The sequence below is a fragment of the Sus scrofa genome, chromosome 2 (assembly GCF_054392235.1).
Source record: "Sus scrofa isolate SSC_HxYL_T2T_F1_AM1 chromosome 2, Sscrofa_HxYL_maternal_Yorkshire_Landrace_v2.0, whole genome shotgun sequence".
In the NCBI taxonomy this organism is placed as follows: Eukaryota; Metazoa; Chordata; class Mammalia; order Artiodactyla; family Suidae; genus Sus; species Sus scrofa.
This window is the reverse complement of record NC_139384.1, coordinates 67,565,969-67,590,347: the sequence shown is the minus strand read 5'-3', so window position 1 is coordinate 67,590,347 and position 24,379 is coordinate 67,565,969. Positions and strand designations below refer to the sequence as shown.

The 24,379-nt window shown below is 46.7% G+C and overlaps 1 protein-coding gene across 22 annotated transcripts in view; it reads left to right on the top strand.

The window, feature by feature from the left end:
* GATAD2A (GATA zinc finger domain containing 2A) overlaps nt 1-24,379 on the top strand; it is a 101,626-nt gene that overhangs the window by 29,888 nt on the left and 47,359 nt on the right. For all 22 annotated transcript variants that reach the window (XM_085012216.1, XM_021083426.2, XM_021083427.2 and 19 more), the window contains one exon: nt 9,112-9,200. Coding sequence is in view for 17 of the 22 variants with exons in the window: in XM_021083427.2 (XP_020939086.1) it covers nt 9,186-9,200 (15 nt within the window). In the remaining 5 variants the exon portion in view is untranslated. The remainder of the gene's footprint in view (nt 1-9,111; nt 9,201-24,379) is intronic.

Genomic DNA, 24,379 nt, shown 5'->3' with positions numbered 1-24,379 from the left:
TGAGTGAAATAAGCCAGACAGAAAAGGGCAAACACTGTATGATTCTACCCTTTTTTTTTTTTTTTTGGTTTTTATGGCCGCACCTGTGGCACACGGAAGTTCCCAGGCTAGGGGTCCAATTGGAGCTACAGTTCTGGCCTGTGCCACAGCAACTCGGGATCCGAGCCTCATCTGTGACCTATACCAGAGCTCATGGCAATGCCGGATCCTTAACTCACTGAGTGAGGCCAGGGATCGAACCTGCATCCTCATGGATCCCAGTCGGGTTCGTTAACTGCTGAGCTACGAAGGGAACTCTTGTGTGATTTTACTTACATGAGGCACCTAGAGTAGTCAAATTCATAGAAACAGAAAGTGGGATGGTGGTTGCTTAGGGGTGGGAGGGAGGGGAAAATGGGTAGTTAGTGTTTAATGGGGACAGTTTCAGTTTTGCAAGGTGAAAAAGTTCTGGAGGTGGATGGTGGTGATAGCTGTTTGCAGTATGAATGTACTTAATACACTGAACTGTACACTTAAAAGTGACTAAGACAGTAAATTTTGTTTTTTTTTTTGTTTTGCTTTTTAGGAACGCATGTGCAACATATGAAAGTTCCCAGGCTAGGGGTTGAATTGGAGCTGCAGCTGCTACCCTATACCACAGCCACAACAATGCAGGATCCCAGCCACCTCTGCAACCTACATCACAGTTCACAGCACCGCTGGATCCTTAACCCATGGAGTGAGGCCAGGGATCGAACCCCCAACCTCATGGTTCCTAGTTGGATTCGTTAACCACTGAGCCATGATGGAACTCCAAAAAAGACTTTTCTGAATTCAAAATATCATGCATCCTTATGAGAGCAAACATTTCATCCTTAAAGAGTTTGCTTACGGAGAAAGTACAAAGGCATTCGTGTTTTGATGGCCTACCTTATGCCAGATACTAGGGGATTAAAAAAAGAAAAGAAAAAGATGTGTGGTTCTAGAAGGCTCATTGTAACATCATCTTGGCAGCATGGTTCCGTGGGTGTTCTTTGGTCCCCAGAGGGGTGGCGTCTGGGTGTACTTCCTCTCATGGAGTCTGCAGGGTGTGTAGGAGGAGCATTGTCCATGAACATTTGAGGTCTTATCTGATCCAGTGCTCTGCACAGAGAGTGAAGGTATTTCTTATTTTCCTGTGGCTCTTTGTTAGAGAATTCCCTTAGTATGGCACATATTGGTGTGTATACACAGAGGGGGAGACACCAGTTGGTAGGTCCTTGTTACTAACACAGAAGTTATCTCCTCTTTTGTTCTTGTGGCATTTTCTTGAGGGTGTTCTTTGATATCATAATGCGCTAATGCTAAACACTTCAAACACTAAAGCCTCAGACTTGTCTAGATGTGAACATTTGGTTCTTAGGCTTTTTATTTTATTTTATTTTATTTTATTTTATTTTATTTTATTTTATGTATTTATTTATTTTTATCTTTTTACCTTTTCTAGGGCCGCTCCTGCGGCATATGGAGGTTCCCAGGCTAGGGGTCGAATTGGAGCTGTAGCCACCGGCCTACACCAGAGCCACATCAACGCAGGGTCCGAGCTGCGTCTGCAACCTACACCACAGCTCATGGCAACGCCGGATCCTCAACCCACTGAGCAAGGGCAGGGACTGAACCCGCAACCTCATGGTTCCTAGTCGGATTCGTTAACCGCTGTGCCACGACAGGAACTCCAGTTCTTGGGCTTTTTAAATATGGCGGTTTATCTGAAGTTTTGAACTGACTAGTGGGCTGCCTGGGCAGCTGCTGGGGAGCGAGGGTGGAAACACTGAAAGGAACCTCGTTATAAAGAGTCAAAATATTTTGGGGAACAACATTAATTATAGTAGTCAAAGTAAGAACTAGTTGCTCCTGTTTGAGAGCCTGCCTGGAGCCATGGCCTGTCACTTGGTCTTCAGGATGATCTTGAGGTCTGGGGTGCTAGGTGGGCTCCCAGGGGCTCACAGTTGGATTTGGCCTGAGGCTGGACAGATTTCATCAGTCAGGAGGGTTGTGGCTGAGCAGTAGGTTGGGCATGATTCATCAAGAGGACTCATCATCATCAGGATGGTCTGATGGTGTGAATGGGAGGGATGCCTACAATGCTCAGGGGATAGGAGGGGAGTGGTGGAGTCAAGTCTTTGAGAGGGAGGGGGTCTGTTGGAAGGACTTTTTTTTTTAAGGGAAGGATATGGAATCCTGGCAATAGGAAAGGAAGAGGGGAGTGCAGAGTGTGGGTGAATGGGTTGGGTGCTGGGGTAGCTCACACTTCTCTGAGGTGACAAGGGAGGCCCTTCCACACAAGGCCATTGAGGCCTGCAACAATCTCCAAATGGCTTTCTCCAAACAGCCACGTGAGGGAGTTGGGGAGAGCTCCTCCACTGGGAAGCTCTGGGCCTCCCAGGGGTGGTGGTGATGCTGTGGCCTTGGCTATCTCCATATTTCGTCTTCCTGATGTTATATTTCTATTGTTACGTATTTGCACCAAGTTGGTGGTGAAAACATAGTGGTTGGGTGTTTATAACTTGCAGAGGACAACACTATTTTGCCATTTCTTCTCCATGCTTCACTGGGCCTTGGATAAGGAGATGAGCAAGAGCCCTTCCTCTTGTGGATTATAGTGTTTGGGGGAGAAAATCTAGTGGGATGCTTGATGTTAGATGTCACGCTCAGCCAAGCCAAGTGATGGGGCTGTAGTCTTGGGGATGGGAGGAGAGAGGGGCCTGAGTAACTGATATTTTGAGTTTGAAAGATGAGTGTGGGGAAGGAAGCACTCTTCCTGGCAGTGAGCACAGCATGCACAAAGCCCCAGTGGAGGAAGACAGATATGGTGGATATGATGACTTGAGACAAGGCTAGTGTGGTTGGAGCATGGTATGTGTCTACATACATATGTGAGTGCCACATGACTTCATACGGTCACCTGGGTCTAAACAGGTAGTGCCTTAATGACTGTGATGACGTGTGGGGAAGCAATGGAAGGTTTTAAGGAGCTTTGGGAACATCTGCATTGACATGGTGTGGGGAGGCCATGGTCACCTAGTGAGGCCATGGTTACTGTGGCTGAGGGAGGACAGGCAAGGGCAGATTGGGGTCTGGAGGTCATGTTCCCCAGTGGATGTTTTGGGTTGATAGTGGAGACTGGCCAGCTCTGGTTGCCAGGGATGGGCTTGTGCGGCTGGCCTCACTGTTGGCTCCTTGGCCCTCATGGGGCTGGTTCTTTGCCTCTCTAGTCTGCCTAGTCATGCTTATCCTCACTCTGTGGGGATATAGGGTTAATGAGGCTCTGTGCCTTGGGGAGAGTAGGTACTTTGTCCTCTGGGGCTGACTTGGAACCAGAGCACCTTCTTGCTGTGCCTCTGCTCTGACTTCTTGTCTCAGGCATGCTGCTCTGCCTGCATCACCCCTGTGCCTTTAATGCTCAGCACAACCCATTCAGGCCACAGTTCCCTCCTGCTTTCAAGGATCACATAGTCCATATTTTCAGCTTTTGAGGCTGTCCTGTCTTTGTCACCACTACTCAACTCTGCCCTGTAGGTGAAAGCAGCCAAAGGTGGTGTAACCATTGGTGGGCTTGGCTGTATCTCAGGATAATCTTTCAGCAGAGGCCCAGGCAGTAGTTTGCTGACACCTGGCCTAGGTTAATCCTCTCTAACCAGTCATCACGTGTCAGAGGCGTGTTACCTCTATGCTTCCTTGATACAATCCACTGTTGCCCTGCCTTAGTTTTTCTCCCTTTCTCATAGGGCCAGCTGGGGAGTTTCTCTCCTTGACAATTAGCAGTGCAGTTGCTAAGACTGTCAGCATAGAGGGCCTAGGGTGATGGGGAGTGCTAATTTTGTGTGGAAAAAGTGGGCTTTATGGGTGGGAAAAGGTGAATGGTATCCTTGGTTTAATGGCTTAATGTCATGTTCCAAGACTGAATTGGACCTAGGGTGATAAATATTTGGGTGTAGACACAATTGAAGAATTTCAGAGATTGCACAAGTGATGGGTGAATGCAGATAATGGTAGGAGGAGACTAGAGATGTGCCGCTTCCATAGGGCCAGATCTTGGAAGGGATATGGGGCCCTCTGGGGGCTCTTGGAGAGCCCCGGCTTCCCCTTCGGGTGCTCATGGTCCCTGAGAGCTGTTCTTCGACTGGCCACAGGCACTGCAACTTGAGCCTCTCTGAGGAACTGGAGCTCCCTAGACAACAGCCAGTGTCTGGCCAGGGCCTCCTTCCCTTAAGTTAAAAGGGAGCCGACCTCACTTACCTGAGCTGGAGAGGGTGAAATGGCAACAATGGACTTCTGTTGCCTAGAGTGCGGTGACTGGATTTCATGTAAATCACCAGTCATTGCCTTCTCACTGAGAGTGCTCTCCCTCAGATTGGGAAATTGTTGTGTTTGGGTGGGTTGCAGATTCGGGGTTTTGTGTGTGTATGCATGTGAGTAGAGTACCCAGGTGCAGGGTCAAAGCCAAACCATAATGATTTATCAAGGGAGCAGAAGAGTCTCTTATGAGTTGGTAATTGTGTACTTAAGGGTTACTTGATACTGTTTTAAATGTATGGGTTGGAAATAAAAACAGTAAAAGCTCTCTAAACCCAGCCAATGCAGGGTAGATGGCAAAGCAGCCCTAATGATATATCAGTGAAAAGCGATTGCAGTTTACAGAAATGTTCCCAGTTCTGATGGTGCTAAGTGGTCTCTGCTCCTTTATGAATTTTGCACTAATTGTATCAAGGGGCTGTTGCTGTGTGAATTCCTCAGATTGGTTCCTTCTCCTTCAGTGTTAAATCTTCTCTGCTTATTCATTCTGTAAATACTTATTGAGCACCAGTATGTGTTGGACACTGTTGTAGGTGCTTGAAATGAAATCAGGTACCAGGCAGATGGACACCTCTTTCCTTGCAGCATTTATGTTCTTGCTGGGTGAGAAAGTCCATAGATAGGGTAGCTGTGTTTTGAGGAGGGGCCAAGGCTGTGGGAGAAATGGGGTAGGGTAAGCAGAGTGAGCCTCTTCAAAGGAGACATTTGAGCAGTGTTTTTGGGGGTTCACAGAGGAGTCCACCATCTAGGGGAGAATGATCAAGGCAAAGAGATCAGCTAGCACAAATGGTGTAGCACCTACCGTTAGAACAGCTGTTTATAGAAGTTTTTGAGAAATCATGTGGCGCTGAATATGGACTGGGAATTTGTTGACATTCAGGGATTATTGGTGGGTAGTTATGTTTTCTTTTCTTCTCTTTATTTCTTTGCTTTTTTTGCTTTTTATGGCCACACCCTCTGCATGAGGTTCCCAGGCTGGGGGATTAATCGAAGCTGCAGCCACAGCAAGGGGGATGGGGGGGAAGAGCAGGGATCCGAACCATGTCTGCAGCATACACCACAGCTCACAGCAACCTGGATCCCTGCTCCACTGAGCAAGGCCAGGGATCAAACCCGCGTCCTCAAGGATACTAGTCAGATTCATTTCCGCTGTGCCCAGCGGGAACTCCTGGTATTTCCATTTTCAAAGGTCATTTTCAACTTGGGATGCAAATTGAAGAATTGTTAAAATGATAGAGTATCTGGGATTTTGTTGAAAACATAAAAGGACCCCAGGGTGGAAGGGTGCCTGATGTGTTTTAGGCATGGCTAGGAGGCCAACATGGCTGGAGGAGTGTGGGCATACCTCTGAGGCCAGGAGACGATGGAGCTTAACTCTGAGTGAGTGCAGGGCCTTTGGAGGGGTTTGAGCTGAGAAGTGAAAGCAGGGAGTCCAGTTTGCAGACCTCTGTCCTCACAAGGGAGGGATGATGTGGCTGGTGGAGGTGTGAGAGGTGGTTGGACCCCAGATGTGTTTGTGGGCAAAATCAGTAGGATTTGCTGACGGACTGGATGACAGGTAGTCTGGTCAAGAAGGGCAACTCAAAGAGTTCCCATCGTGGTGCAGCGGAAACAAATCTGATTAGGAATGATGAGGTTGGAGTTCCCGTCGTGGCGCAGTGGTTAACGAATCCGACTAGGAACCATGAGGCTGCGGGTTCGGTCCCTGCCTTTGCTCAGTGGGTTAACGATCCGGCGTTGCCGTGAGCTGTGGTGTAGGTTGCAGACGCGGCTCGGATCCCGCGTTGCTGTGGCTCTGGCGTAGGCCGGTGGCTACAGCTCCAATTCGACCCCTAGCCTGGGAACCTCCATATGCCGCGGGAGTGGCCCAAGAAATAGCAACAACAACAACAACAACAACAACAAAAAGGACAAAAAGACAAAAGACAAAAAAATAAAAAATAAAAAAAATAAAGGAATGATGAGGTTGCAGGTTCAATCCCTGGCCTTGCTCAGTGGGTTAAGGATCTGGCGTTGCTGTGAGCTGTGGTGTGGATCGCAGATGCAGCTCAGATCTGGCGTTGCTTTTGCTGTGCCTTTGTGTAGGTCGGCAGCTGTAGCTCTGATTCGACCCCTAGTCTGGGAACCTCCATATGCTGCAGGAGCGGCACTAGAAAAGGCAGAAAGACCCCCCCCCCAAAAAAAAAAAACACAAAACAAAACTTCCTATGTATGCTGCCCCGAAATGCACTGTGTGCATTATGATAACAGATTAAAGTGACCTTCCTGGAGTTTCCACTGTGGTGTAGTGGGTTAAAGTTTTGCTTTGTCTCTGTGGCAGTGCTGGTTTGATTCCTGGTCTTGCACAGTGGGTTAAGGATCTGGTCTTCTCTGGCCCAGGAACTTGCATATGCTGCTGTTTCAGCCAAAAATAAATACATAAATAAAATGACCTCCTTGCAGTGTTAACACTTCAGAGAAATATTGTCCAGTATGTCTTGTGAATGGAATTAGGGTACTTGCGTCTTTGTCAAAAATCATGTCTGTCTGTGTATGGGTGTATTCTATTCATTTATCCACTTGTCTATCTTTACATCCATATCACACTCTCTTAGTTACTGTAATTTTATAATATTTCTTGAAATCAGGTTTGTTAAGTCTTCCAAATTTGTTCCTTCTTTTCAGTGTTTTACTGTTCTAGATGCTTTGCATTTCCATATAAATTTTGAAATTAATGAAAAAACTGCTTGTTTTTTCTGTAAAACATGTTAGCAGTTTCTAATTGAGGCTTTGAATCTATGGGTCAGTTTACTGGAGAATTGACACCTTCTGACCCATGGAAAAGTCGTGTTTCTATTTATTTATATTGTCTTTGATTTCTCTTAGTAATGAATGTCTTGCTGTAGTTTCAGGTTATAGTTCTTGCAAATTTTTTAAAATTAAAATTTTTATCCTCAAGTATTTCATGTTTATGCTAGTATTAATCATTTTTTTGGGGGGGTAAGGTATCTTTGGCACGTGGAAGTTCCCTGGCCTAGGGATCAAACCTGCCCTACAGTAGCAACTCAAGCCACAACCAGATCCTGGCTTAAGTAACAATGCCAGGTCCTTAACCAACTGTGCCACCAGGAAACTCTCCAATTTTTTTTTAGTGCTTTAAGTTCACTGTGTAGAAATATTGCTGACTTCTTTATATTGACCTTGATCCCAAAGACAAGTGCTTGGAAAATCCAGGGTGCCCACTTGAGGCTTACCCCTCTGTGGCAGAGAGAGGCCTCGGGCTCCAGAGGATTAATGGCACCTGCTGCATTTCCTGGCATGAATGGGACCAAAATGAGTGGTAGAAAGAGCCCCTCTCCCTAGGAGCTAGCCCTGGTGATGGCTGCAGCCAGCCCTGGGTCTTACTGAGGGTGATGCTGTGTGTTCCTTGGTACCCAAGGTTCTTTCCATAGAGTTCACTGATATTTGCTTGTTTTGCAAGTTCCCCTGTGTTTACTTCACCATCCACGAGCTGTGAATTGTTGTGAGTTCCCGTCGTGGCTCAGTGGTAACAAATCTGACTAGTATCCATGAGGACGTGGGCTCAATCCCTGGACTCGCTCAGTGGATTAAGGATCTGGTGTTGCTGTGAACTGTAGTCTAGGCTGGCAGCTGCAACTCTGATTTGACCCCTTCCCTGGGAACTTCCATATGCTGCAGGTGTGGCCCTAAAAAGCAAAAAAAAAAAAAAAAAAAAAAAAAAAGGTTTCATATCAGAGCAAGCTCCTGGAAGTCATGTGGGTGCAAGGAATGACAACAGAAGTGATACCGATGGTATTCGGCAAGCTACAACTGACAGCTGCCTGGGAGTCTGAGATTTGGCAGGTTCACTAGGTTCAGCTTCTATGCCCAGAGCCCCAGACATCTCATGTCACAGAAGAGGGGAAGTCCTGGGGCCATGCTTTTTCTGTGACTCTGGGAGAGTTCCTGATCATTCTTTAGCCTTGGTTTTCCTGTCTATGTAACAGGCAGCCACTTCCTCCCTGGGCAGTGTAAGCCCTTTGAAGATGACCCCTGGGTGAAGCTTCAGTTTCCCTGTGGTGGTAAAGCTGCTTCTATGTGGGAGGTGAAGTTTGTCTGTTCCCAATCACCTCATGCCCTTGGCTTCTTTAGGGCAAACCCTGCACTACCTGAAATTGTGGGTGATTTCCTTGTGTGTTAGGGGGTGGGCACTGGGGGAGGGGAGAGGTCATATCTGGAGAGGGATACCTGGGTGACTCGGGCAGATTCCTGAATATCAGGACATGTCAGGTCCCCTGTCTGTAAAATGGGGATAATTGTATAACTTACCCTTAGATTTCCTGGAGGTTCAAAGAGGTACTGAATTTTAGCAGAGTACGTGGAACTCACTACTAAACATCTATTAAATGCTAGTATTTCTGTTTTTGCTGTTAATGTCATTACTATTATAATCAAAACCTTGAACCATTTTCTGTGTATTCAGAATGTTGGCATGTGGTTGTGAACCACCTGTTGTCTCCATCCCTGTTGCTAAAGATGGAATCTTTAGTGTCTAGGATGTTAGTGTTTATTGGTTAGCACCTTATTGGGTCATACATCAGAGACTGGTGGAAATTGATTTCCTCAGCTTGCCCTCCTGTGGAAGGTAACAGAGGCAGGGCTCTGGTTGAAATCTAGAATTCCACTATGTAAATCCAGGGATTGGAGACATTTAAAATTAAAATCCCAGGCAGCTGTCAGTTGTAGCTTGCTGAATACTGTATGTTCTAGAAACTTTCCTTGGAAACTCAGTGTTTCTTCCTCTGTTTTTTGCTTTAGGTTGGCCAGTACATTGACAGAAGTTGCCTTTTGACATAGCTCCCACAATGGCCGGCTGGTAGGACCACCTTCCCATGCCCAGAAGCCAGGTGAGTTCTTAGAGTCTGGTATCTGTGGAACAGAGGCCTCATTCAGATCCTTGGACATTTGAAACAGAGCCCTACTTCAGAAGCTGATGGTCAGCTTCTAGAGGAGAAGGAGGAGGTTAATTCCCCCTGGGATTGCACGCTGGGCTGTCTCCACAGGGTTGCCACACCTTACCTTCTCCAGGAATGCTGCTTGCTCTCCCCTTGCATCTCAGAATCTGTCTCACTCGTTTGAAAAGCCCAGGCCCAAGTAGAATGAGCTGTTCTCTGTGATGACTGGGGCAGTGGATAATCCTGGCTGGGTGGCCTTTGTCCTCTGGCTGTTCTTGTGATTTCCCAGTGCTGGTTGAAATGGTTAGAATGTATCTTTTTTTTTCCTTTTTTTCTCTCACTTTTTAAAAAGGGCTGCATCCTCCCACATAGGGGTCGAATCGGAGCAGTAGCTCCCAGCCTGTGCTACAGCCACAGCAACACAGGATCTGAGCTGTGTCTGTGACTTACACCAGAGCTCACAGCAGTGCTGGAGCAAGGCCAGGGCTCAAACCCGCATCCTCATGGATACTGGTTGGATTCGTTTCCCTTTCGCCACAACGGAAACTCCAGACTTTATCCTTCACCGCCATCTTTGGTGCAGGGCCCTGGCACCAGTGCTTGGATCTGATTGCCTTCATTCTACTCTGCCTGTGCAGGAGCTGAACTATCCCCCCCACTGCTTAGGGTTCTCAGATGGAGACTGTCCAGGGCTTTTGGGACCTAGTAGGGCAGAGCCCAACACCCAGGTGGGGTTTTGTCTTTTACTATCAGGGCCCAGCCAGTGATATTTTGGGCCAGGGCTGCCTACCTGGAAAAAAATGTACGCCTGAGAGACGTCTTAGACCACAGAGACAGCTTGGAGGCCTCCTCAGTAGGTTAGCTGCTGCCTCTTAAGATCAGCTGGCTTGGTGACTTTTCAAGGGGTGTATTCCTTTCTAACAGTGTCACAGCTGCATGGGCTAAGAACTGGCTGCTTGGACTCACCTGCTGGGCTGAGTACAAATATATGACAAGGGTTGAGGGTCAGTTTATGAGGTTTCTTATCTGCATATAGCAAGAAAGTATGGAAATGGTCAGTTAATCCTGGTGTCAGGAAAATATTTCTAGAATGTTTCCTAACAAAATAGTGATTAATTTTTTTAATTGAGGCAATTTGCATACTATATAATTCACTCATTTATAGTATACAGTTGAGTGATGTTTTTGTATATTCAAGAGTTGTGCAACTATTACCTCTCTAGTTCCAGAATACTTTCGTCACCCCAAAAAGAAACCCCATACACATTAGCAGTCCCTCTTCCTCAGCCCCTGGCAGCCATTAATCTACTTTCTATCTCTATTGATTTGCCTGTTCTGGACACTGCATGTCAGTAGAATCATACAGTCCGTGTGACCATGTGTGTCTGGCTTCTCATTCTCAGCATGTTTTCAAGTTTCATCCACTTTGTAGTGTGAGTCAGTGCTTCATCAGTTTTTATGGCTAAGTAATATTCCATTACATGGATAGACCACATTTAGTTTATCCATTCATCTGGGATAAATTTGGGCTGTTTCCACCTTTTGTAATTATGAATAGTACTGTGAACATTTATATACACAAATTTGTGCAGATGCATCATTCCTTTGGAAATAATACCTAGGAGTGAGGGGTTCCTGGCGGATCAGTGGTTAATGAACCCAGCTAGCATCCATGAAGACGTGGGTTTGATCCCTGGCCTCACTCAGTGGGTTAAGGATCTGGCATAGCTGTGGCTGTGGTGTAGGCTGGCTGCTACAGCTCTGATTTGACCCCTAGCATGGGATCCTCCATATGCCATGGGTGTGGCCCTAAGAAGACAGACAGAAAGAAAGAAATATACCTAGGAGTGGTATTATTGGGTAATGGGTCTTTAATATTCTGAGGAACTGCCAGACTGTTGTCATTGTGACTGCACCATTTTATGTCCTTCTCAGTCCTACCCTAGGCCCTCAGAGTTTTTTGGAGACAAAAATGACTCAAAGTCTGTGCTGGTTTCCTAGAATTAGTTGAGGACCATTGGTGTTGATGGTACCCTTTGCCTGGTGCTAATGGCAGCATGCAGTGGGTTAGCCACCTAGAGAGTGGCTTTAGTGTTTGGCTGTCAGCAGACTCTCTTTAGACATTAGCGTTTAAAAATCTTGGAACTTTACATTGGGAGAAGGTTTATCTGCAGCCCTGTGGAATGAGTAACTATCCGTTGTCCAACAGCCCAGAGAATTGTCTGATAGCATTGGGGCCGGCTTAGGGTTCTCTGAGGTCCTGGGTAGCTAGATACCCCAGGCTGGGTACCCCAGCCACTGCCTGGTCCTTCGTTAACTAAGATGTACATGGTCCAAGCAATAAATACTTGATGAATGAATGAATAAAATTTCCTCTTTTTCTGTCACAGGGCCAGCAAAGAAGACATAGCTGTAACATTACAAAGCAGTCAGTTTGGGGGTTCAGGAGGGAATTTGTGTATGCCATCTTGGCTGTTCTATCTGCCCTGCCTCTCTGAACCCAGTAGTTGAAGGGAGCTTGGTGGAAAAGGTTGGAATGTGAATGGTTGTGGCAGGAGATGGTCCACATCAGACACCCTTGAGCAATTATTATTTAAAGATGTATAAATATGCCAGCTTCTGTACTTTTTGTTTTGGGTGTAAGTCAGCCCAGAAAATCATTGATTGTTCCACTTTTCAGTTTAACCATAGCCTATGATTACCGGGGGCTCCCCCTTCCTGCTACCCAAGGCTCAGTGGGCACAGAGAGGAGCAAGGCAGGAAGAGGGCTAGGTCCTTGAGAGTCTTGAGGCATCTATATAGCCTCTACACAACGTCCATGTTGTATGTGGTTGTTGGCGTGCACACTGAGGGCAAGGCTGGCTGCCTGTTTGGGCTAATGGAAGTGGTGTCCGCCTTTGAATTTTACCTGTCAAGGGGCCTGTTCACTCAGCAGCTACATATATACTCATGTGCCAAGAGACTGGCCTTGTGTTCAGTGTTGAAGATCGAAAATGACCTACAAAAATGTGCTACAGCCACAGCAATGCCAGTCTGAGCTGCGTCTGCGACCTATACCACAGTTCATGGCAACTCCGAGCAAGGCTAGGGCTCAAACCTGAAACCTCATGGTTCCTAGTCGGATTTGTTTCCGCTGCACCACAACAGGAACTCAGTGTATTTGTTTTTATTTTTATTTTTTTAGCCTTTTTTTTTTTTTTCTTCTAAATTAGGGCTGCACCTGTGGCGTATGGAAGTTCCCAGGCTAGGGGTCAAATTGGAGTTGTAGCTGCCAGCCTACATCACAGGCACAGCAACTCGGGATCCAGGCTGCATTTGTGACCTATACCATAGCTCACGCAATTCCAGAATCCCTGCTGAAGGTTTTCATTTTAAACTATTGTAAATAGTGCTGCTTTTTAACATTTGTGTACAAGTTCTTGTTGCAGTGTCTCTCGGATATATAAGTAGGAGTAGAATTGCTGAGTCATATGGTAATTTTGTATTTTACTTTTTGAGAAACTGCCAGACTGTTTTCCACATCATTGCACCATTTTACATTCCCACCAGCAATGTATGGTGGTTCCAATTTTTCCACATCATCAACACTTATTTTCCTGTTTTTTGTTGTTGTTGTTGTTGTTGTTTTTAAATAGTCTTCCTAGTAGGTGTGGTTTTAATTTGCATTTCCCTAATGACTAATGCTGCTGACCCTCTTCTCCTATGCTTATTGGCTGTTTGTATGTCTTTGGAGAAATGTCTTTTCAAGTTCTTTGCCCTTTTTTTTTTTCTTTTCTTTTTAGGGCTGCACCCGCAGCATATGGAGGTTCCTGGGCTAAGGGTTGAATCGAAGCTGTAGCTGCTGGCCTATGCCACAGCAAAACCGGATCCATAACCCACTGAGCAAGGCCAGGGATTGAACCTTCATCCTCATGGATGCTAGTCAGATTCGTTGACACCGAGCCACTATTGGGAACTCCTGCCCATTTTTTTTTTTTTTTTTTCCTTTTATCTTTTGTCCTTTTAGGGCCGCACCCTCAACATATGGAAGGTCCCAGGCTAGGGGTCGAACCGGAGCTATAGCTGCCAGCAATGCCAGATACTTAACCCACTGAGCAAGGCCAGGGATCGAACCTGAAACCTCATGGTTCCTAGTCTGATGCATTTTCTGCTGTGCCTATGGGAACTCTCCCCATTTTTTTTTTAAATTGGGTTTGTTAAGTGTTCTTCTTCTTTCTTTTCTTTTTATGGCCACACTTATGGCACATGGAAGTTGAATCAGAGCTGCAGCTGCTGGCCTACATCACAGCTGCAGCAGTGCAGGATCTGAGCCATATTTGCGCTTACACTGCAGCTTGCGGCAACACTGGATCCTTGACCCACTTAGCGAGGCCAAGGATCAAACCTGAGTTCTCATGGATACTAGTTGGGTTACCGCTGAGCCACATCTTGAACTCCAAGTTGTAAGTGTTCTTTCTGGACACCAGACCCTTGTCAGAGATGTGATTTCAAATATTTTTTTATCATTCTGTGGGGTTGTCACTCTTTTTCACAGAAGAATTAATTTTAATGAAGTCCAGTTTATCTTTTTTCTTTCGTTGTTATTGGGCTTTTGGTGTTACACCTAAGAATCTGTTACCAAATCAAAGGCCATAATTTACCCTCATATTGCCTTCTAAGAGTTTTGTAAGTTTAGATTTTAGTAGTTAGGTCTTTGACCCATTTTGAGATAATTTTTGTATGTGGTTAGAAGTTAAGGTTTTGTTTATTTTTTTTTTTTTCCTTACATTTTCTGTTTACATGAAGACATTTTGGCTTACTTAACCAGGAAGGGGCTGCCATAGCTGGGAGTTTTGAAAGTACTTATCTGTTTAACAAATATGTATTGAACACCTATACCGTCATGGGCTCTGGGACTGTAGTACTGAACAAAGAGATGTTTTCTGTTTTTGTTGGGGGAGATGAATAAGTAGAATGTTAAGTGGTGATGAAATGGGAAGGGAGGTAGAGATCCACTGAAGGGCCTGTGTGGAGGGGAAATAAATGTCACTTTGATGTTTTGGCTGAAATCGGAAGAAAGAGAGTGATTGTGTGTGTGTCTACCTTCCAGGTAGAGGGAGTAGCAAGTACAAAGGTCCTGAGGTGGGAGTGAACTTGGCTTTCAGAGGAGTAGCTAGGATATCATTGTGGCTAGAGCTGAGAGAATGAAGTCCAGGGGTAGGGGGACATGTGGGAGATGACAATAGACAGGTTAGAGAGGCTGGCAGGGCCTTGGCTGGGGTGAGGCGTCATTTTTACCTTGAGTAGCATGCTTTATAAAATGACTACTCATGTGATACCCTCCAAGTCAGCTTGGCTATTTTGCCTGGAGGTTGCTGTAGGTGTCTATACCCAGAACAAATGCCTGACAAAGGGAAAGATTTCCACTTACAGGGTGGAGGAGAAAAGTAGGATTTCTTTTTTTCTTGGCTGCACCTATGGCATGTGTAAGTTCCCCAGCCAGGGATCAAACCTGTGCCACAGCAGTGACCCAAGCTGCTGCAGTGACAACACTGGATCCTGAACCCAGTGCTCCACAAGAGAACTCCAAGAATTAGGATTTCAATTCCAGGTCTCACAACTCTGCAGGAAGAGCTGCAAGAACTGTTCATCAGTAGGAACTGTTTCTTAGGCCTATGGGCTTCATTGAGACCAGAAACTTAGTTTAGTCCTAGATGTAGGCTTCCCTGATGCCGCTGATCCTTTTGGGGCAGTCACTGGTTCTTTCCCCACTGGACATGCTTGACAAAGGAGTCTAGGAAAGGCCTCTAGGCGATGGCGTCACCACATTGTTGGGTGTCCTGATAAAAATTACAAAAGATGCACTTTGGTTTCTCCTACTTTACACTCACATTCCCTCCCAGGAATGGTGAAGGCTTTTCTGGCCCTTCCTGGAATTTGCTATGCAAACCTCCCTGCCATTTCCAGCTCAATGGAGCTGGTGGTCAGGGCTGCGTCCTGGAGGGGTCCTGGGGAGGCAGCCCTGGAAGGGTTAAGGCTTCCCATTTTGTGATGTGGCACTCGATGGGCTTGTTGCAGATTATATAGAAATTTTAGGCATAACCTTTGTGGGCCAAGGAGGCTCAGCTGGGAGGCAGCTGGGAGCTGGGAAAGGACAGAGGACTGGCCCTTTCCAGTGGGAGGGAAACTCGGCCAACCATCCCTCACAGTGACATTCTGCACCAAAGTTCCCCTGGTCACCATTTCCCTGTGGACATGTTATATTGTTCAGAGTTCCCTCCACAGGTGGGTGGCACCTTTATTTCTATATCGTGCTTTCTGGCAACATCTGTTTTTCTCTCTAGGGCCTCAGGGGTTGGGCTTTGGACTCAGGCCCCAGCCATTAGAGACTCAGCCACTCATTTGGGGCCACTTCCAGGTGGGCAGCATTGGGTGCTTACTGAACACTTATGAGAAAATAGACACAAAATCTAAGTCCTTATCTCTAAAGTGAGCCCGGGGGTGCCATCAGCAGTTTTAAAAAAATACTTGCTGCTAGTCTGTCCCCTTCTTAAAGTGTGATCCTTTTAGGTGTACTTTGTCCTACTGTGGGCTTTGACGTGGAGGTGTAGATACGTGTCTCACGTCACAGGGAAGGGGCATGTAGAGGCCACGGCATGGGGCTGAGTTGCAGACACACCTTAGTGGGATCTGTGCGGCCTGTCTGCTCAGTGGTATTCCTTCTTTCAGAAGTTTTTAGGAGATTGTGTCTGGGGGAAGATAAAAGCATACTCCCTACACCAGCATCCCAAACAGGATCTGTGCATCTTTCTCTAGCTGCTCCACCCCCGTGACTCAGGGAGGGAGGATGGTTGTTGAGGTCTAGGGACTTGGCTCTCTCAGGTCTGGCCTTGCATGTCCTCTGGGTGAGTTTGAGTGGCTGGGTGTGCCACCAGAAGGCTGGTTGTTACTTTAGCATGAACTTCATTGAAGGCAGTGACCATTGATTTTTCTAGAGATGACTTGTCCCCAGGCCTACTGTTCCCACAAGTGGTACTACACTGAGATGCTGTCAATGCCTTTTTCCACTGAGTAGGTCTACATGGGATTTGCCTTTGGGAATTTGAAGGCCATTAAGATTTTATTTTGGAAGCGTTGATGGTGACTGTGTTAAAGTTGCTGCTTTCTAGATTAATTTTTTTAAATATATCCCCCAAAAGCATTATTTTAGAGGCTGTGTTTATTTACATGTCCTCCACCTTAAAAAAAAAAAAATCAAATTGTAAATGTGTGTTTATTTATAAATGTAAAAGCCTGAGGTGCTGTGTGTGTGTGTGTGTGTGTGTGTGTGTGTGTGTGTGTGTAACTCTTTTCAGTCTTTTTTTTTTTTTTTTTTGGCTGTACCTGAAGCATGTAGAAGTTCCCAGGCCAGGGGATGGAACATGGAACCTGTACCTACAGCAGTGACAACACCAGGTCCTTAACCTGCTGTGCCACAAAGAACTCCCTCTTTTCAGTCCTAACAATCTACATACCTACCTATCTGAGTGGTTCCTTTTCTTTCTTTTTCTTGGCTGTCATGTGGAAGTTCCCAGGCCAGGGATCAGCCTGAGGCCTGCAATGATGACATTGGATCCTTAACCTGCTGCACCACATGTGAACTTTTCTGGGTGGTTTTTGAACCAAGGACTGAAGATGACCTGATAGGATGACTGTCTTGGTCTGACTTTACCTACATGACTTCTCTGGGTGGTGATGGCCTTATGTTTAATGGATCATTAGCATTTCATATTGAGTGTGGCATTTGGGACACTTGGCATGATAGAAGTACCCTTTTAGGAGGAGGCTCCTGAATTAATTTAACCTTACCTTTTGACTCCTGTATCTGCAAATTGTGTACCTCCCTTGCAAATGGTATCTCTTCCTGGAAGGGTTAGGTAGAATGATTCTCTGGGGCTGGAGGCAGAGAAATCCCCGAGAGTACTGGACTGCACCAGTGCTCATCACCTTACATGATTGAGGAAGTGACTGCAGGCAACTCATTGAAGTTGCGTGTGTGCAAGTGGCTTTTGGGAGTATACTCTCTGCCATTTCGCAGCTCTCAGCACTCCCCTCCTCTGTCCTTTAGGACCCAATTAAAGGTTCCAACTCCCCTGATTCTCCACAAACTGATGGCTGGTCAGGATCCCGACTCCACCTCCAGTCCCTGGACTCTTGCAGGGTACCTGTAGCCCAGGAAAGCCTGTGGAAGGCCTGGTTGTCATTGCTAACCTTTCACATTGAATAAGTGGCCTCTCTGTAATGGGGGATGTTTGTTCCTTCTAAGCAACCTCATTTCATCTTTAAAAGTTGTTAAAAGTTTGTATGTACTTTTATTTAATTTCACCTACTTTCTTTGGAGATGGGTTTTCATGCACTTGTATATTGTTTTCACCACTTCACCTTCTTAGCTACCATTTCTTTCTCCCTCTTGCATCTCTGCAAATCTAGATTCTACTCTTGGGGCCCAACTCAAATGAAGCATTTCCAGATTCTTCCCCTCCTCCTCTGGATCAGCAGGGAGGATTCCTTTTCCAGTGTTGACTTGTAACAAGATGGTGATTGGCATACATGTCTCACAGTCCTTACTGGGTCCATGCCCTCATGAAGTCAGGGAACCCTGAGATACTCCTGCCCTCCAAAGAGGTGGCACTCCAGGTCACTGGCCCCTGGACATCACCATCTGGTGCAGCATCAGTATTGGAAGCCTGTCAGTGTCCAGATGGGCTGTGAACTTGGAAAGAGGGTGTTCCCCGTCATTAGTAACTGACCAAGCTTGATGTCATAGAAGTTCCCTTCCAGGTTCACATATCACTCAGGTAAACAACTATAAACAGCAGTTCTTCCCCTTCTCTGAAAGGTTAAATTACTGTGAGCCATAAAGGAGTAGTAGAAACGATCATGGTTGCAGTGCTAGTAATTTTAAAACACTGCTACTCCACCCAGGCACAAAATTATTTGTCTTGGGCGAAGTGTGGGTTGAAGTGGCATAGGTGTGCAAGGATCCACACAGGGCCCTTCAGGGCTCTGGGCTCCTTCACTTGGTTTAGAAGTTGGTGATTCTGGTCCCTTCGTGGAATCTCATTTCCATACTTAATAGTTTTCATTCTTCTTGAGACAATTGGATCAGGAGCCCAGTGGACACTTGCATCCTTAATCTCAGTGCCAGACTGATGACACTACCCATCTGCTCTGGAGTGGGTTGGGTGGGGGCAGTATGGTGTGGACCTCTGTCCTTCAGGGTCCCCTAATTGCCCCTCCCCCCAAACCAGGCAAAGAGCTCTTCTTAGGGTTTCCCTGGCACAGAAAATTCCCCTCTCCCCAGCTCTCAAGGGCAAAGATTAGTCCTTGTTATCTAGAAGCCTGGCTCTATGGTTGAGTCCCAGTGCGCTTGATTCAAATTTCCCTTCCTGGCTTAATACCCCCCAAATAGGTCATTCTCAACCTCTGTGTTTTTGCTTAGAGCTTCTGTCTGATGCTCAGGAACGTGTACTCAGGAACTGCTTGTTTCTGTACTGGATTAAAGGTTTATCCACTGCAAAAATTGGGTTTATAGCATGTAATTTCCTTCTGTCAGGGGCCAATTTTTCTTGAGAGAGTGTGGGACCTTTAAGATGGTGTAAAATTGACTCATGTAGTGGGACAGACTGATCCTATAGTAAACAGTCTGCACTTGGTACTTTCTGTAACTAAATTATTTCTGACTTGTGGAAAGGGTTAACTTTGAGTCTTGGGCTTGGATTGAATTTACACATTCACATCCTTTTTTTTTTTTTTTTTTTTTAAGGGCTGCACCTGCAGCATATGGAAGCCTAGGGGTTGAATTAGAGCTGTAGCTGGTGGCCTACACCACAGTACAGCAACTCCAGGTCCGAGCTGTGTCTGTGACCTATACCACAGCTCACAGCAACACTGGATCCTTTCACTGAGTGAGGCCAGGGATCGAGCCTGTGTCCTCATGGATACTAGTAGAGTTTGTTACCACTGAGCCACACGGAAACTTCTCACGTCCTTTTTTTGAAACCATTTTTCTCTGTTGTCAGTTCTGCTATAATGCTTATTTTGGAAAAGCAGATTTGTTTCAACACTATTGGTATATTAGGACACATTTGGAGCATGACATGCATGCTGTGTTTGGCTATGCATGATTTTATCCAGGAGAAATACTAGATCTAGGGGTTGGGAAGCTGTGGCCCATGGGCTGATGGCATGTTTGGGTAACTAGAGTTTGAATGGGACACAGCCATGCATTTGAGAACAAACTGTCACAATTGCAGAGCTTGAGTAATCAGGACAGAAACTGAATGGCCTGAAGAGCTGAAAATACTTGCTGTGTCCCTTTAAGTAAAAGTTTGCTGACTCTGGTACTAGATGAATCCAGAAAACTGCTCCCGGCTTAAAAAGCACCTGCCAGTACCTCAGAGCAAAATGCACACACCCCAGATGTGCATCAAGCCCCCTTTGGGCAACTCCCCTCTGGGTCAGACAACCTCCCTCCAGCACGTCACTGTAACTGAGAAACTGCACCCCACCCACAGTCACAGCAAACTCCAGATCTTCCCCTGGGTGAGGCATTGGACACCAGGCTTCAGACAGCATTTGTATGTTTCTTAGCTGTTTAACCTGTTAGCATTTATTTATTTGACCACCCCTGTGGCATATGGAAGTTCCTGGGCCAGGGATCAAATCTGAGCTGCAGCTGTAACCTGCGACCTGTGGCACCCACCCCTGGGCTGGAGATAGACCAGATAGACCGGCTCCCTGAGCTGCTGCAGACAATGCCAGATCCTTAACCTACTGTGCTAGGCAGGAACTCCATGTGCTGCCATTTAAAAATCAGATTCCGTTGCAGACGCGGCTCAGATCCCGCGTTGCTGTGGCTCTGGCGTAGGCCAGTGGCTACAGCTCCGATTCGACCCCTAGCCTGGGAACCTCCATATGCCGCGGGAGCGGCCCAAAGAAATAGCAAAAAGACAAAAAAAAAAAAGATTTTATAAAAAAAAATAAATAAAAATCAGATTCCTGGGAGTTCCCGTCGCGGCGCAGTGGTTAACAAATCCGACTAGGAACCATGAGGTTGCAGGTTCGATCCCTGCCCTTGCTCAGTGGGTTAACGATCCGGCGTTGCTGTGAGCTGTGGTGTAGGTCGCAGACGCAGCTCAGATCCCACGCTGCTGTGGTTCTGGTGTAGGCTGGCAGCTACAGCTCCGATTAGACCTCTAGCCTGGGAACCTCCATGTGCCATGGGAGCGGCCCAAGAAATGGCAAAAAGACAAGAAAAAAAAAAAAAAATCAGGTTCCTAACTTTTTTTATGTCACTGATGAAGGTTTGGGGTGTTGTGCCCTAACCCCATAGTTCCCACAGGCACTGTGTCTTTTTTTTCTTTTTAGGGCCGTACCCATGGCATATGGAGGTTCTCAGGCTAGGGGTCGAATCAGAGCTGTAGCTGCTGGCCTATACCACAGCTCGTGGCAACGCTGGATCCTTAACTCACAGAGCAAGGCCAGGGATTGAACCAGCCTCCTCATGGATGCTAGCCAGATTCGTTAACTGCTGAGCCATGACAGGAACTCCCAAGCACTGTGTTTTTGTTGTGTGATTTTGCACCAGATGGTAGCTTAGGAATGCATATGTTGTGTCCCAGCGGAACTTACTGCACTTTGAAAGCAGACAGCAAAAGGTGTGGTTTCACTCATAACACTCAAAAAGGTTGTAATAAACATTTTAATATCTCATCTGGACCCCATGGGGCAGATTGAGATGTCAAATGTTAAGTCCGATTTCCTGCTTGTGAGGAGCTTCTGGTGTCCTTTGGAAACCTTATGCCTGACTCTGAGTGGCTTATGCTGGACTCTGAGTGTTGGAGTGGGCGCTGTTTGGAGGAGCATGGGCTTCAGTTCCCAGCATTGTCTCACCCACTTGCTGTGTGACCCTCACCCGCCTTTTTCCCTACCAGTAAGACAGGGCTTGCACCCAAGATGATCCATGTAGGGTAAATGCTTAGTCAGTGTTAGGTGTTTTGCCTGTAAAAGAAGACCCGGCATTTCTATTAACAACAAAGGAGCATTAAACTTGGGTTAAGATTTGAGAATCCCAGTGCTGAAAGGGAGACTGAAGTATCTTGTCTGCCCCCTCCCCAGATCTTCTGAGCTCCTCTCTATAAAACCTATATTTGTTTATTGATCAAATGTTTGATATGCACCTCCTGTGTGGCTGGCACTCTCCTGGAGCTGGGGATGCACCAGGAACATTGATGGCATGGCCCTGCTGTCACATGGCCTATTACCTTGTGGGAGGCAGTGATGTCTGATAACAGGGGGCTCATACCTTAAGGTTCCGAGGTCTTCCCAGGCCAGGCTTCCCCGTGGGTCCTTCCACAGCCCCAACTCATGGCAGTGAAAATCTTTTTTTCTTTTCCATTTTTTGCTGCCCCAAGGAATATGGAGTTGAGCCAGGGATCAGATCTAAACCACAGTTGCGACCCCAGCCACAGTTGTGCAACACCGGATCCTTAACCCACTGTGCCAGGCCAGGGATTGAACCTGGTGCTCCCAAGATGCCACCAATGTCGTTGCACCATAGCGGGAATTCCTGACAGGGCAAATCTTAATTCTCTGAGGTGAGGCTGCCATTGTGGCATTTGAGGACAGCTGGCAAGTGTCATTTTGGCCCCACCATGTGCTTGTCTCTCCAGGTGAAAACCATTTAAACATGAATTAACAAAAGGCCTTTAGATTGTGCAGTAGAGTGGTCCACAGTGGGCAGCTTTTGAGAATGCCAAGTAGAAAAAGAGTGTTAGATCTAGGTTCTAGGCCCACTAGACTTGGGTTTCCCCATCTTTTGTGGGATTACAGGCTAGTCTTCTACCCACGGAGGCTCTGGGTGAATGGCAGCCATCTCTCTGCCCCCATGTGTATGGGCACGGCCCGCCCCCATCCAAGTCATAAGACTGCTGCAGGGAGAGTCTGTCCTCCTTGTCTTCTCGGTCTAGGTCTTTGAAGGCCCAAGGAGTTCCTAGCCAGGTGGAGCTCCAAGAAAGAAAGAAAACACATGTACTTCTGGAGCATCTTAAGTTTTCAGGCAACTAAGGTTTTAGAACTCAGCTTTAGTCAGTAAGAATTAGCTCTCTTTATGAGGAAACTTTTAGCACAGGACTACCTGTGGCCTTCCTGAGATTCTCCCTCCTCTGTGACTTGGTCCGTGCTGTTCTGCCTGGACCTTCTCCCTGGATTTCTGTTTCTGCCTTTGACCTCAATCTGTGAGACTCCATTTCAGTACACTTGCCTTCCAGAAAGTCAGAATGCAGAAGTTTTTAATGAAAGCACTTGTCTTGTTTGCTACATTTTGCCTTGTAGGCAGCCCTAGGAATCATACACTTCATGAAGCTAATTTATAGAAATGTCAGTTTAACTCAGTAGCACATACTGACCCCGTACTGTTTGCTCCACACTGAAAGTGAAGATGAATGGGGAAAAGCTGCTGCCGCAAAAGAATTTTAACGTTGACCCACCAGGCTGTATGGGGATTGTTGCTGTGGGCAGTCCTGGGACAGTGTGGGCTATGGGTCTCCTCAGAGTGAGCTCCCACTGATGCTGTGTCCTGATGGCCACTTGGGACCACTAGTGACCCAGGTAGAAGCTAGGCTGTGGGAATGAGTTGAGGGTTTTGGGTTTACTGCTTAGGGCTGGAGTCACTGTAGCAGGTGACACAGAAGGTGGACTTTTAAGCTGCATAAACATTTGCCAAAAATAAACGGGAAAGTGGCAGCAGTGTCCCCTCTTGCTTCACTGAAGGTTACACTTCATCTTGGGTTCTTTGTTCTCTCTGCTGGAGGAGCTGGCCATGTGTCTGCCATACGGCACAGGTGCCTTCTGGCCAGGCTGGGTTGGGTGGAGGCCTCCCTCCCCTCGGGGCCTTCTCCCCTCTCCCCACCCCCATAACACTTGTTCTTTCAGTTCTCAGCTTCTGTAGGTGGGAGTGTTTCTAGCTTTCCTTTTTATCTTTGTTTTCTTTGAATACAAAGAAACTGATAGTCACTGTTAAGAGAAGGAATTTAATACAGAAATGTTTAATACAGGGAGTTCCTGTCGTGGCGCAGTGGTTAACGAATCTGACTAGGAACCATGAGGTTGCGGGTTTGATCCCTGGCCTTGCTCAGTGGGTTAACGATCCGGCGTTGCCGTGAGCTGTGGTGTAGGTCACAGACGTGGCTCGGATCCCGAGTTGCTGTGGCTCTGGCGTAGGCCGGTGGCTACGGCTCTGATTCGACCCCTAGCCTAGGAACCTCCATATGCTGCGGGAGCGGCCCAAGAAATGGCAAAAAGACAAAAAAAAAAAAAAAAAAAGAAATGTTTAATACAGATATTGAAAGTTTCTTAGTAATCCACTCTTCAGAGATGAGTCTTGTGGATTTTTGTCCAGTTTCTTTCTCTTTCGATTTTAGTGAACTTTTAGTATTTCTTTCTGTAGGTTATTAGCACTTTAAAACCATGTGAATGGTATACCATTCTGTGACTCGATTTTCTCATTCAGGTTACTACTAATGTCCACTCTGTCTCTTCACAGAGTACGCTTATGAGGTAAGGATGGGGAAACTGAGGCTCAGAGAATGACAAGCTCCCCCAGCCAGTTGCTCCTTGAGGTCCATCCTCTGTTCTCTGCTGTGTCTGGTGGGGCGGGGGTGGGAGGTGGGGACACTGGCTTTCACAGTCAACTTTTTCTTTCCCAAGTTAAATTGCATCCTTATACTTGACGGCCTTAATGAGGTTTGGTTTTATTTAAAACTGGAGAACTGGTGTTTTTGGTGTGAGTTCCTTCCAGGACACAGCTGCTGTATCCCTGCCACTGTCACTCAGAAATGTGCATTCGGGGAGTTCCCGTCGTGGCGCAGTGGTTAATGAATCCGACTAGAAACCATGAGGTTGCGGGTTCGGTCCCTGCCCTTGCTCAGTGGGTTAACGATCCGGCGTTGCCGTGAGCTGTGGTGTAGGTTGCAGATGTGGCTCGGATCCCGCGTTGCTGTGGCTCTGGCGTAGGCCGGTGGCTACAGCTCCGATTGGACCACTAGCCTGGGAACCTCCATATGCCGCGGGAGCAGCCCAAGAAATAGCAACAACAACAGACAAAAGACAAA